A 14,151-nucleotide genomic window follows, 5' to 3' on the forward strand; every position below is an offset into this window, starting at 1 on the left:
AAAATTTCATTTAAAGTTTATTAAACAGTCTGGTGCTTATTTTTCCAGGATGTGACTAAATTTTTTTTATTATGTTTGTGCCTACCATCCCTTTCATGTAATATGTTGACTCGTGAGTAGAGCAGTCAGTAGGTCGTGTCACAAACCTGAGGGTGGTGGATTCACTTGGAAACATTATACGAATAGGATGGACAGGAGTCTCTGGTGCAAAGCAGTACAACATCATCATACTTAATACGGAATGTGAGAATATTATTCCCTTTTTATACAAATACAGCATGTCAGTATAGCATTAAAATGTTCGTTTGTAATACAGTATATCATTCATGAGGTTTCCATTCATTTGATCTGCCACTACACTGCCTGTTTCAATCGATTTAACCATATTTTACAGCAAATACAGCGGTTAACAGAAGAGTTCCTGGGAATCAGACCACTTTTGACCTACGGGACCTCATTGACGGTGTGCGCTACGCTGTCAGTGTGACGGCACTAGTCGGATCCAACGAAGGAGAACCAGCAACACTGTACATTAAAACAGGTTTGAGCATGCATACTTTTTTTCTGATGTACCAGTGAGGTTGTTTTTACTCTGATGACTCTCAAAAGAGTTTGACAATTGTCAGTGTACATATATCAGGTTCATAAATCTGGGCTATGAAACATTTACAGTAGATACCACTGAAGACACAGTGGATGCATTATTAATGTGCAATCATTTGGTATGAAAATAACCAGTGGTAACTATATTTTCAAGACCCACCACTGAGGGTGACCAACTTGCGGGTAGTTGGCAGCAACAGTCGAAGAGTCAGGATTGCATGGACTGGTGTTTCTGGGGCGACAGGCTACCGGGTTACCTGGAGACAAAGCAATAGTAGGATCTGTTTTTGCAAACACTATGGTTTCCTTTTTTAATTGATATATAATTTATGTTGGATTTAATCAGTCAGCTGCTCTCTCTTTTTGTCTCAGCTGCAGAGGAGTTCAGTGTGTTAGGTGGCGATATCACTACCTACACTATAGACGGGCTGCAGCCAGATGATTCTGTTGTTGTGGGTGTTGCTCCGGTGATTGATCGGCAGACTGGAGAAGTGGTCTCTGTGTCTACTAGAACCAGTGGTTCTACTGGAATAGTCACAGGGCTACGAGTCGTTGAAGTAACATCCACAAGGATACTAATAACCTGGACTCCTGTGACTAGAGCAACAGGCTATAAAATCACTTGGCGGCGTAGTGATGGTATGGACAGCATTAAATGTAGTGCCCTAATTTGATGCCAAGATGGAAGTGGAAATATTTTCTTTTGCTTTTTATATTGTAGGAGTGGAAGACTCTGAGAATGTGCGTGCTGATGTGGCTTCCTATGCCATTGATAGACTCCAGGAAGCTGCAGCCTACCAAGTTTTAGTCTCAGCCCTTTTTAACTCACGGGAAGGGCCTGCTGCGACTGTGACTGCAAGGACAGGTAAAACTCCACAGATGTTAATTCAATAAGACACAACCATAAGCAAGCATTCTAGACATGTTCACATGATTATACATGTCAGAAATATTCAATTAACCATACAAGTGAAATTTTTAAATTCTTTTAATAACCATAAAATGGGCAATTCTTATTTTTTGTGGAGTATTGCAGAGTGTGTTATGATTGAGAATGATTTATCTCTGCATATCATTAAAAGAACGATGTGCCGACATCTCTTCTCTGATAACGTGGACCGGGATGAGGGCTGGACAATAATATCGCTCCTTCAGCATCCTTCCACTCGCACAAAAATGGCAGCAGTTAGACACAACAATCCTACAATCTAATCAATTTACGATGGACAAAATCAAGTCCCCCCCTAATTTTTTTTTTGTTTGAGAAGCCATTACACTCATATATATATGTCACAATAGGGAAGAAAAGACAATTTTTGAGCTTTCAGGAATAAGAAAGGTTTAATATCAGTCTAATTTTCAACTGTGCCTATTCTATTTTTCAGATCAGGCCATAGTGGGTCGCGTCACCAATCTACAGGTGCTGGAGGCCCAAGGGGAGGTTGTTCGAGTTAGCTGGGTTGGAGTTCAAAATGCGACATCATACAGAATAATTTGGAAGAGGACAGATGGTGAGATCTTACAGTAGTTTTAAAGTAAACGTTCACATAGTCATTTACTATAGGAAAGAAAAACCACCCATAACATCTTTGGTATCTCCGTTTTCTCCTAGACTGCATTGATATTAAATGAGATACTTTTGCTTAATACTAAAAAAAATTAAATCAAAATGCAAAAAAGTTTTGGTGTTGGTTTGTAACCTCCAGGGGTTATAGCTCATAAAATATAGACTATAGAACATGATAGAAAAATAAAAGTGTGAGTGTGATTATAGGTGAAGAGGAGCAGAGTCAGCTGGTTGGTGGTAACGTGACATCAGTGGATCTGAGGCAATTGGATGAAGGGGCACAGTACGAGGTTAAGGTTTTGGCTCTAGTCCGGAACAGAGAGGGCCCACCCGTCTCTGTCAGAGTCACCACGGGTGAGTGTTGTTTGTTTGTTTCCCTGCTTTTCGAGTCATATGAAGTTCCTAACCGTATTCACATACTTTTCTATTCTGCAGAATAAATATATTCACAAAGTGTACAAAATAAAGACGTGAATACTTTTCTTTTGATTGTCTTTTATTGTAGCTTGGCTAAAGATCAGATCAGGTTTAAGAGAGAAGTTTCCTTATGAAAGTACTTTGAATTTACCGTTTGTTGTCTAGGGGAACAGAGGGTGACAAGAGTAGAGGGTTTGCGTGTTTTGGATTCGACCCCAGGGGGGCTCCGTATAACCTGGAGAGCAGTGCGTGGAGCCAGCTCATATCAAATCTATTGGAGGTCTTCACAAGGTAGTTATAAAGGCACACATGTAGCCACATACACATACCAGACACAATTAAGTTTATGTAATGTTTCTATTATGACTAGGTGAGCCTGAATCAAGTCGTCTGATTAGTGGTGATGCAACTTCGTATACCCTTGATGGACTGCGTCCTGGTCTAAGCTACACTGTAAGATTGTCTGCTGTGCTGAACAATGAAGAGACTGAAGCTACCACTATCAGAGCAACCACTGGTACACACGACACAGCCTATATCACATTTTATCTCTCTGTCTTTTTCCAGCCTCTTTCATTTATTATTTCTGTCTCTTTTTTTAGACGCCCTGCCACCCGTGACTGGTTTGAGTGTGACAGACAGTACTGAGAATTCAGTCCTTTTAGGCTGGTCACCAGTAACTGGAGCTACCGGCTATATTTTACGCTGGACAGAGGAAGAGGGTGAGTCTTCCAAAAGTTCAGGAATTGATAGTGTGTGGTTTATTAAGGATCAAAAACTAGAGTTAGAGTTGCATTCACTTTTTAGTGTATTATATACTCTCTCTCTTTAGACACAGGAACGAGTCAGTCTGAAACGCTGCCCGGAACAGCTACCTCGTACCGTGTGATCGGTCTACGACTGGGCCGTCTATACCGTTTCACTGTGCAACCCACCTTCCAAAACCAGGTTGGACCTGAGACCACCGTGGAGGAACGAACAGGTAATACGGTTTCTGTCTCTTTCACTCCTGACTGGACTTCAGATGCATTGTGCAGATATGATCGGATCACGGTGATCGCATGTTAATGCCAAGTGTAAAAGCAGCCTATGTGACAAACACACGACACAGAAAGACGGAGTAAAGTTAATCAAAGAACAAAGGGAACAGAGAAAATTACTCACTGCTCTTGACAAAAGAACTTTTGTAGCTTTAATAAGGATTAGTCATTATTTAATTTATAATTTATGCGGTGCAGACTGTTTTGACAACTTTATTCAATTTCTGCATATTCCTACCTGTTAGACAGGAAGGGTACAGGTAAATATGTCATTTATTATGGGTTTATGTGAGGATTGTTTGAAGTTCACTTAAATTAAAAGTTATATTTTTTGAAGCCTAATAAATGTTTTTTAAAAAATGATAGCTTTCAATTACACTGTAATTGTTATGTACTGCTCTGAAACACAAAGGTTGAGAATCCAAATGCAGTTTATTTGAGTAACCCATAATCGTAATCAAACACAGGCAAAGGATCAAGCACAGAAAGGCAGTCCAAACAAACAAACAAACAGGCAAGGGTCAGAGGCAAAAAGGGAATCCAAGAAACAGGCAAAAATCCAAGAGCCAAAAGACAATGAAACCAGGGAGAATGCTCAGAGATGTAGTGTAACAACATACAAGACTTTGCAGGGAATGAATGTGAAAACCAGGCTATTATAGAGTGTGCTAAACAGGATGAGACACAGGTGAAAGTGATAATGGATGATGGTCTGGGCAAATGATTATGGGGAATGTAGTCTTTGGATGTGTTGTGATTGTCCGGGTTGTCCGGGAGTACCCTCTGATGGCAATCCCGTGCACTCTCACTGGTGATCGTTACAGTATTGTTGATTGGCTATAATTAATGTTTAAAATAAGGGGGGGAAATCAATTTTATCCAGACATCAATAGCTGTATAAGTATCAGTGATACTGATCTTCATTCATAAAAATATGCCATTAAACAAGTATTTGAAATATACTGTCTTTATGTTGTTTCTACATTAATTTAGAGATTATTACATTATAAAATATATAAACTAAATATAAACCTATAAAAAACGTAAGTGTTGTTAATTGCGATTAATCAGAGAAAAAAATGTGTTTAGAGTAATATATTTAATTTACCATTATTTTGTACTTAAATAAGTAACAATGATGTTTATAGAAAATACAGGTCTGACTCTTTCAGTAAAACCTTTGTGGGTTTTTTTCTTACAGTACTCTCTTGACTTTCAAGTTGAGACAAAAATTTAGCTTGTATATCAAACGTAATATAATAACTATTATACTAGTGAGTCACAGGGAGATTTTTCGCTCACTACGTGCTCTCACTACTAGCAATTTTTTAAAAGTTACAGAGACTTGGTCATAGTGCTTGATGTCATGTTGTACTTTAACACACTATCAATGTGCAATGAACGTAGTCATCATTTGTATAGAAAAACAGCCATAGCTGTGTTCTTATATTAGCTTTATTTTTAGCATAGCTTTATTTTTACAAGCCAAGATTTCATGGCTGTGAAACAAATGCTTCTAGTTGTTCTGCAAACAGCAGTGATGATTTAATGGACTACATGAATTGCAACATTTTTTTACTTGCAATTCTGTTCTTCAGCTGTATTCCTAGCTTAATATATTTAATACATCCATGTTTTAGTGTGTGTTGGAGGTCGTTTGGATGTGGTCTTCCTTGTTCCTGCGTCTCGTGATCGCTCTGGCCTGGTAGCACGTGTGTTGTCTCTGTTGGCTAGTTCTGCTAGATCATTCACCTCCATTGGTCCCAGAGACTCTCAGGTTGATTTCGTTCTATCTTTTTATACTACGTACTATAATATGTACTGTAGTCATGGTGTTCAATTTTTAAAAATAAATAAATTCAGAGTACCCTCTTCTGACAGAGGCATTGGGCAAGCCAGTGTTAATGAAGTGCTTGTAATACTTGTTTTCTCCAGATGGGGGTGGTGATGTACAGCGAAGATCCAAAAGTGCGCTTCCTCCTCAATCGTCATAGCAACAGTGAGACCCTTCTGCGGGATATTTTGTCCACCCCATTTAATGACAGACCAGGAAATAATATAGGTTAGTTTGTATGTTTTCATTTTTAATTAATATTTTTAAACTTTGTGGCTATCCTGTTTTGATGTTGGTGTACCATGAGTAAGTATGTGAATGTCCAGGTCATGTTATATATCTATATCATTCCCCCCACACATATTTTTTCCACAGTAATGAGAGCATTGGACGGGGCTTTAACTGTGACAAAACATAACACCAAAGTTTAATTATTTAATTTGTTGAAAATATAATTTCTTTTCATCTGATTTTGAGGTACTTCCGAATCTAAATGATATACAGTATAAGGTATCATTATGTTGAATGTGAGTGTACTGATATTTTCTAATTTTATGTGCAGGCCGGGCAATGACATACGCGCGTCAGTTTTTGCTGAGCACGCCAGCAGGTAGGAGGTCTGGCGTTCCTGGGGTGGTTGTTATTATTGCTGACGAGAAGTCAACCGATGATCTTAGCAAACCTTCTGCCACTGTTAGAGCCGATGGTAAGCCATATAAAAAATCAGACCCAACATATTAAATTTACACACACACAGCAAACCAAGCCGGCTGCTTTGTCCCATGTCCATATGAGTGAGTTAGCGCTGTAATGACTCTGTCCCTCAGGTGTGACAGTGTTGGCGGTAGGAATTGGACGTGCAGACCCTACAGAGCTGCGTTTGGCAGTGACTGATGGCAGCACTCAGAATCTGATCTTTGCTCAAGACACAAATCAGCTCTATGGTCTCCACCCCGACCTGGCAGACCTCCTCTGTGGCCTTGCAAGGGGGACCGGTGTCACGGTCAGATACAATCCATCCGTCTAAGCTGTCATTAATGTTGTATCATCATTTTTTTATTATGACACTTGCTTGGCCTGTCAAGCCTGCGAGAGTCATGATACAGCAGAAGGTTTCAAACCTCTTTGATAGTGTCTATTGATGAGAAAAGAAGACCTGGTACAAAAAAGACTCACTTTGATTTGTTGTCTCCTTTTAGACAGGGCCTTGTACTGTTGAGTGCCCCAGGGTAAGTGTGTATTGAAAATACACAAACACCCAAACATAATTATTACACTTAAAGCTGCATATACACTTAAACAAGTTTTGTTTTTGTTATATTTGCATGTCTACATGCAACTTGTACCACAAAAGATCTTTACTTAACAACTTCTTTGTTGCAGGGTGCTAAAGGGGAACAGGGTCAGAAGGTAATAATTATTGTGGTGTCTTTCTTTTTTTTTTTGCACATAATAACTTCAAGTTGACTTGTTCTTGTGAATACATTGTGTCTTTTTGTGTGTATACAGGGTGAAAGAGGCAGAGATGGAGTAGATGGAAGGAAAGGCGAGCCTGTAAGTTCATCTACATGCACATTTAGCTGTGTTTGTTGATCTACACAATGGGATTCATTAATTCTTACTTAGAAACAATTTGTTTCTACACGCTTGAGTAAATGTCTGTGTAATTCTGTGTGTTTGTTTTTTAAATAGGGTCGTGATGGTTTATCGGGTCGTGAGGGCCCCAGAGGACCAGAGGGGCCACCAGGTCAACCAGGCAGTGGTCTGGGAGTGAGAGGAGAGAAAGGCGAGAGAGTAAGTGGCACTTAATTATGCATACACAGATACGCATACTGATCCGACATGTTGATATACTCTTAAGCTCTCTATTTGTTTCTGTCCACCTTTTTCAGGGTTTTCCAGGATTGGACGGCAGTCCAGGTGTTCCAGGTCGTTCTGGTGCAGTTGGACTACCAGTAAGAATGAAACATGAATAATGTAATTAAGTGGTGCTGTTAAAACAGGTATTTGTGGATATATGAACATCTAAAGGCATAACATGAATGGTAATAATCAGGGCTGGATGCATAATAAAACCTCTTAATCTCTTAATTATTTGAATCCCCTTTAAAACAGTGCCACTTATAATATTAAAGATAAACAAATTCTCAATAACTGATTTCTAACATAAGTTCATTGTGTGATGATGTTCTGTTTTTTAGGGCAGTCAGGGATTACCAGGTGTTAGAGGAGACCCTGTGAGTACTCATTGACAAACTACATATATAGAGAAAAAACATACACTAACTCTTACAAAATGTTTTATCTGTTTTGTTTTACAGGGAGAACCAGGTCTTGTGGGGCCTCTGGGATTGAAGGGAGAGAAAGGTGAAAGGGTAAGAGTGATATTAAAATTAATCTCTCACTGCTCTACTTTTCCCCTTTATTTAGCAGGTTTTTACTATTTACTACAGGGGGAATCTGGATCTGCCGTTGGAGGAGGTTTACCAGGCCGTAAAGGAGAGCCAGGAATCCCAGGGATCCCTGTAAGAAACACAAGAAAATCAATCTCATCTGCACATTGACAAAAAAGCAGCATGTATGAGCATTCAAGTAAACAACAGGTTTATTATATTACCTGTTCTATGTCTCTCTGTACTTTTAGGGCACTCCTGGTCGTTCAGGTGTTGTTGGGGCAAAAGGAGAGGCAGGTCCACGAGGTCTGCCTGGACAGGATGGTCGCCCTGGTTTGCCAGGCTCTCCAGGGCTTTCTATTAAGGTCAGAATCCTTTCCCTTTTCTGTTTAAGGTGTCTCTCAATGTGCAGTATGGCTCCTCTCCACCACTCCAGATATAACAGATGCTGTTAATGAAGGCTTGATAGATGAACTCACGGCTCGATTGGAATCTTGTTGTGCCAAAAGTGATAATACCTTTCAGTTTTATGGGCGTCACCATCTTTGATATTTCTTTGGACACTGTCGCTATAGTTGCTCATAAGAGAATACGGGCTTGGCTCCTGTTGCACGTTCATACAGATAGTATTCAAGACACTACTGTAAATTACTATGTAAACTGGACATTTTGAGACTCACACCAGTAATTACATGTAATTCATTGTTTTCACTGTTTGAAGTTTCAGATATGCCTTCAGCTAATCATGTACCTGTCTGTTTTTGTGTTTCATTTCATTTTCCTGCAGGGTGACAAAGGAAGCCCTGGAGAGAGGGTGAGTCGATATAAATTCTTATGATAAAATTCCTTCTCAAAAAAGATGAGAAGACAATTGACAGTTTAACAATAATACAGAACAAATATTATGAAATTTAAAAAGTAGTGGTTTACACACCATTTGATATCTTGAGTTAAACTGTCCAAAAGCATGTTTATGCTGATTCAATAATGTACATTAAATGTTAAATAAGGAAGCATGTTTTTAGTCTATTTTTCAGTGTCTGTTAAACATACAGAAATATTATTGAGAAATATTATTGTATTTATTGCATGTATTCCATATAGTAGGAACATGGTATTTCATGTGCCTTTAATACACACTCTATGTAAACATCAGATGGAACAAGAATTTACATTAGTTAAAAAAATGTTATGCCTCATTTCAGAGGTCCACCACACTCCAATTTTACAATGCATTTCTAGTGAATTTGAAAGCAATAATGATCATTTATTTTTCAATGTGGAGAAGCAGGTATGCTTGCAGAAAATTGTCCTATGTTGTTTAAGGATTCAACAAATATAAAGTACTCGAATCACTGTGAGAACTCTGATGGCATACTACCATCTATTATAACAATTAGGCACATTTCTTGAACATAAATGTTTTGATCTATTTATTCTGATTAATAGGGTCCTCCCGGAGTTGGCAGTGGGGTAGCTGCTAAAGGAGATGCCGGTGAACCTGTGAGTGTTTTCATTATTTATGACAAAGTGGCAGTGTAAATGGATGTTGACGTGTGTATGTGTGACTGCTGCTGTAAATTGGTTGTGTGTACTATAATGTGTGTATGTGAGTTTTTATTGCATGCACTGAATGGTATTTGTGTGTTTTAAGGGAAGTCCTGGACCGTCTGGTCCACAGGGCCCACGAGGACTGACTGGACAAAAAGGAGCTAAAGGAGAAACTGTATGTTTTTGTCTGGGATATATTTTTTTTTTTACATTGTTTGTAAGCAATTTTATTTGTGTGGGTTTTTGTAAAATGTCTGATTTTCTTGTCTATGAATGTGTTTCCTGTGTGTGTGATGGTGTTGCAGGGTGAGAGTGCTGAGGGTAAACCAGGCCCACAAGGAAACACCGGAGACCCTGGTGATCGGGTATGAAAATCTTTCATTAATATGTTTCATGCTCACTCTAACATAAATCTTATTCTTCTTTTTATTCTTTATTCTTTATTCTTTGTTTCAAGGATAGCCCCTTGAGATGTACCATCTCATTTTCGAGGGGGTCCTTACAATAATGACAAACAAGACAAGATGATAAAGAGTAAATATTAGAGATAATTCCAAACACATAAGTACAAAGACACACACACACACACTCACACACACTCACACACACTCAAACAATGCTCCCTGAAACTAGCCCCCCACCCCCTCACCAGCCAATAATGCACAGACTATGCACAGACAAGGTATGAAAAAAAGGAGAAAAAAGAAGTATATATATATATATATATATATACATAAAAAATATAGAATATAAAAAATAATAACAATAATAATAATAAAAAAATATTAGATAAATAAATAAATAAATCCCTTTACAAAAAATAGAGATAGACATTTGTACACATAAGCATACTATACATCCCCTTAGAAATACATCTGCTTGCATGCACGAGTAAAGTATACAATCCATATTTGTAAACAAATACACACATATATACATTACACTGGACAGTGAGTAGTATGAGACCTATAACAGTTCAGAAACACGAGCAAAGTGTTTGAAATTGAGTAATTAAAGATGATTTAAAGATATAAAGAGAAGTGATCGACCTTAGTGAGGAAGGAAGGTTATTCCAATCAGATGGAGCTTTGAATTTGAATGCACGACGACCAATTTCTTTACTGATTCTAGGTGTAACTAGAAACAGTTGGTCCATGTGCCTTAAGTTGTATTGAGAGCTGAATGGAATTAAAAGGTCTTTTAAAATATGACGGGAAATTAAAATGAATACATTTAAAAATAATTGTTAACCAGTGGAGTTGTCTTCTGGTCTTCGGCGTAGGCCAGTTCAATGACTCGTACATTAGACAGTGATGGGTTCTATAAGGACACCTGAGCACAAATCTACAAAGACTATTATATAAAACATTAAGAGGACTTTTATTCTTGTAATTTTGTTTCAGGGTCCCCGGGGACCTCCAGGTGAAATCGGAAGTAAGGTAAAGAAACTAATTCAGTCCATGACTTTGTGACTTGTGTCATCAAACTTTCGGGATGCATAATCTATGAATCAGTTGATGAAGTTTTGTTTTTTATTGTTCCTTCAGGGTGACCGAGGACAGACTGGAGCTCCTGGTTCAGATGGAGCCACGGTGAGTATGTGTCTACACATGATCTGAAACATCTCTCTATCAATGTATCCACATTTGTACCATATTCATTATGGCATCGTTCTTCTGCCTTGTTTTGAATGTCATGTGTGCTAAGTCATTTAATTCACCTCTAACAAAGATAGTACAACAATTTAAATGAGTGTGATTTTATTTTGATATCATTCTTTGTATAATTTGGATGTTTATAGGGTGAACGAGGCCTTTCAGGTCCAGCAGGAGAAAAGGTGAGCCCTTAAGCTACTTAAGATAGATATGGATATAGGATAGATATATATATATATATATTTTTTTTTTTATAAGATGGCTGTGGGTAATACTGTACTTGTTTGTATCTGTTTTTGTTTGTATGTTAGGGAGATAAAGGTTCAGCAGGCCCCCCTGGACCTCAAGGACTGAGGGTGAGTGGCTGCACAAACCATGATAAGGCACAAGCCATGTGAAAATGCATGAGTGTACATGCATGATGTAAATTATTTATACGTGCCCTCAGGGTTTGCCAGGGAGCAATGGCCTTCCTGGAGAGAAGGTAAGTCAAGACGTCAGCTCAACAAACAGCATTAATCTTGCATATATATATATATGTATATGTAAGTATATATGAATTTATGTGTCTCTGTTTGCTATAAGGGCACAGAGGGTGCAAAGGGGGAACCAGGAAGCAGTGTAAGATCAGACTTTTCATGTTTTAAAATGTATATGATATTTTCATGCATTTGTAATTGTCCTCTTGATAGTGACGTTCTTCACTGTGGCTTTTTTTTTTTTAGCAGGGTCCAGGTTCATTTGGGAGAAAAGGAGAGCGGGTATGACTTTTGAGAACAATGCAGAGACTTTGTCTGTGTCAGATAACAGTATTTCCATTTCATTCTTAAGTCTAAATCTTTTTTTTATACTGACATTTAGATGGTACAAAACCAGCAAAATCTGATTTTTAATGCCAAAGTTCCATTCAAAACTTCAACCATTTTAACTCTCTTCTATTTCTTCTTTTAGGGTGAAAGAGGCTTTGGAGGTCCTGATGGTGCTAAAGGTGATAAAGGAGATGCAGGACAAAAAGGGGAAAGGGTGAGTTTTGTGAATGAATGAAGGTGTTCATCTGGGAAACCGCCTGTTCTTATGAGATAGTGACGACATTTTAAAATTACACTTACAGTTTTGGTCAGAATTATTGGCACCCCTGATAAATATGATCAAAGATGGCTGTAAAAATAAATCTGCATTGATTATCCTTTTGATCTTTCATAAAAAAGTGGAAAAATCTAACATTTCATTGAAGTAAAATAATTAAAAATTGGGGAAAAATCACATTATGAAATAAATGTTTTTTTTCCAAAACATGTTGGCTACAATTATTAGCACCCCTAGAATTGTTTATGAGTAAAATATCTCTGATGTATATTCCCATAAATATTCCTATTTTTTAGAACACCAGAGTGACTAGGAACATGAAATTGTCTAGCTATGACTTGTTTCACAGGAGTTTAGATATGAGGAAACAAAAAGGCCATCACAATGATTTAGACCAAAGAATGTAGTTCTGAGTCTCCAAGGATCACAGATCAATTGCAGAGATTAGTTGAGTCTTAGGGTCAGAAAGCTAAAAAAAAAAAATGAAAAAAAAAATGTAAGCAACCCCTACATCACCACGTTGTTTGGGAGGGTTTAAAGAAAAATCCCCCTCGCTCATCCTAAAACAAACTCCAGCATATTCAGTTGTCAGATACGACTGGAACTTCAGAAGGAACGGGATTCTATGGTCAGATGAAACAAAAACAACAAAAAAAGCTTTTTGGCTGCAAGACCCAGATGGGTTTGGTGCAAACAGATAAAAAAGTATCCCATATCCACAGTTAAATATACTATAATGCTGGATCTTTAATGTTGTGGGCCTTTTTTTTTGCAGGAGGTCCTGAACAAATTGTTCAGATACATGGTATCATGGATTCTAGCAAATAGTAACAGCTTGAAAATCTAAACCAGCCTCTGCTTGAAATCTTATAATGGCCAGTGGTTGGATCTTCATTCAGGACAAGGATCCAAAACAAACACCAAAATCAACACAAAAATGTGTCACTGTGCACAAAATGAAGCTTCTGCCATGGCCTACCCATTTCCCTGAACGGAACGCTATAGAAAATAAATGGGTTGAACTGAAGAGAAGAAGCCCCAACATGGAACTGGGAATCTGAAGGATCTGGAGAGATTCCTTTTGGAGGAATGCTCTCTGATCTCTTATCAGGTGTTCTCCAACTCATCAGGCATTATAGGAGAAAACTCAGAGCTGTTATCTTGGCAAAAGGAGGTTGCAAAAAGGATTTAATGAAAGGGTGCCAATAATTGTGGCCAACGTGTTTTGGAGAAAAACATTTATTTCATAATGGGATTTATCCCCCACTTTCAATTATTTTACTTCAATGAAAGGTTAGATTTTTGTGAAATTTTTAAATGAAAGATCAAAAGAATATACAATGCAGATTTGATTCATTTGAACATCAATGATCATATTTACCAGGGCTTCCAATAATTCTGACCACAACTGTATGTTGAGTTTGTTTATGGTGATCACACAGACTTGTGAAATAAAGGGCCCTATCTTGCACCCAGCATAATTGAATTTGTACACTGACGCATGTATCATTCCTATTTTGCACCCTACGCACAGTGGACTTTTCCTTCCACAGATGTACATCGGTAAATTAGGGAATGAACTTGTGCTCCCGGGGGTGGCTCAGCGAAAAGAGGAGGTGCTATTTTGCAGTTTCAGAAAACGATTCCGCCACAGACCAAGAAAAACCTAGTCTAATGTCAGTGGCGCATTATTCAGCTATTTTAAGGGCGCATACTTGGCCATAATGTAGCGTGTGCACAAGGCGCATACACTTTGCTTCTCTCATTTACACAGACGTAGCAGTTCCCATATTTGCAAACCATACATAATTTTCTACAAACAATTACAAGGAAAAATGTTACCACACAAGGGAAATCATTGTGGTGTCCATGAAGATGTGAAAAAATAGGCTTACACATGTGTAAGCTCATAAATCTAGCTTACACATTTACCCAAATATTATACACCTGTTAACCGAAGCTAATTTGGGCGGGTTTCTCCCATTCCCATACAATGTCACCTCTC

The 14,151-nt window shown here is 38.1% G+C and overlaps 1 protein-coding gene across 1 annotated transcript in view; it reads left to right on the plus strand.

The window, feature by feature from the left end:
* col7a1 (collagen, type VII, alpha 1) overlaps positions 1–14,151 on the plus strand; it is a 72,705-nt gene that overhangs the window by 17,144 nt on the left and 41,410 nt on the right. The window contains exons 15-50 of the mRNA XM_077198314.1: positions 121–243; positions 395–541; positions 758–877; positions 976–1,242; positions 1,325–1,468; positions 1,989–2,114; positions 2,378–2,524; positions 2,753–2,878; positions 2,958–3,104; positions 3,190–3,309; positions 3,420–3,569; positions 5,268–5,404; positions 5,563–5,689; positions 6,024–6,167; positions 6,289–6,464; positions 6,661–6,690; positions 6,845–6,871; positions 6,971–7,015; positions 7,154–7,255; positions 7,354–7,416; positions 7,663–7,698; positions 7,783–7,836; positions 7,915–7,986; positions 8,106–8,219; positions 8,642–8,668; positions 9,304–9,357; positions 9,509–9,580; positions 9,711–9,770; positions 10,809–10,844; positions 10,953–10,997; positions 11,207–11,242; positions 11,372–11,416; positions 11,509–11,544; positions 11,646–11,681; positions 11,786–11,821; positions 12,012–12,083. Coding sequence (XP_077054429.1) covers positions 121–243; positions 395–541; positions 758–877; positions 976–1,242; positions 1,325–1,468; positions 1,989–2,114; positions 2,378–2,524; positions 2,753–2,878; positions 2,958–3,104; positions 3,190–3,309; positions 3,420–3,569; positions 5,268–5,404; positions 5,563–5,689; positions 6,024–6,167; positions 6,289–6,464; positions 6,661–6,690; positions 6,845–6,871; positions 6,971–7,015; positions 7,154–7,255; positions 7,354–7,416; positions 7,663–7,698; positions 7,783–7,836; positions 7,915–7,986; positions 8,106–8,219; positions 8,642–8,668; positions 9,304–9,357; positions 9,509–9,580; positions 9,711–9,770; positions 10,809–10,844; positions 10,953–10,997; positions 11,207–11,242; positions 11,372–11,416; positions 11,509–11,544; positions 11,646–11,681; positions 11,786–11,821; positions 12,012–12,083 — 3,299 coding nt within the window. The remainder of the gene's footprint in view (positions 1–120; positions 244–394; positions 542–757; positions 878–975; positions 1,243–1,324; positions 1,469–1,988; positions 2,115–2,377; positions 2,525–2,752; positions 2,879–2,957; positions 3,105–3,189; positions 3,310–3,419; positions 3,570–5,267; positions 5,405–5,562; positions 5,690–6,023; positions 6,168–6,288; positions 6,465–6,660; positions 6,691–6,844; positions 6,872–6,970; positions 7,016–7,153; positions 7,256–7,353; positions 7,417–7,662; positions 7,699–7,782; positions 7,837–7,914; positions 7,987–8,105; positions 8,220–8,641; positions 8,669–9,303; positions 9,358–9,508; positions 9,581–9,710; positions 9,771–10,808; positions 10,845–10,952; positions 10,998–11,206; positions 11,243–11,371; positions 11,417–11,508; positions 11,545–11,645; positions 11,682–11,785; positions 11,822–12,011; positions 12,084–14,151) is intronic.

The sequence above is a fragment of the Siphateles boraxobius genome, unplaced genomic scaffold (genome assembly GCF_051911475.1).
Source record: "Siphateles boraxobius isolate OS27281-9 unplaced genomic scaffold, OSU_SipBor_1 41, whole genome shotgun sequence".
Lineage (NCBI taxonomy): Eukaryota > Metazoa > Chordata > Actinopteri > Cypriniformes > Leuciscidae > Siphateles > Siphateles boraxobius.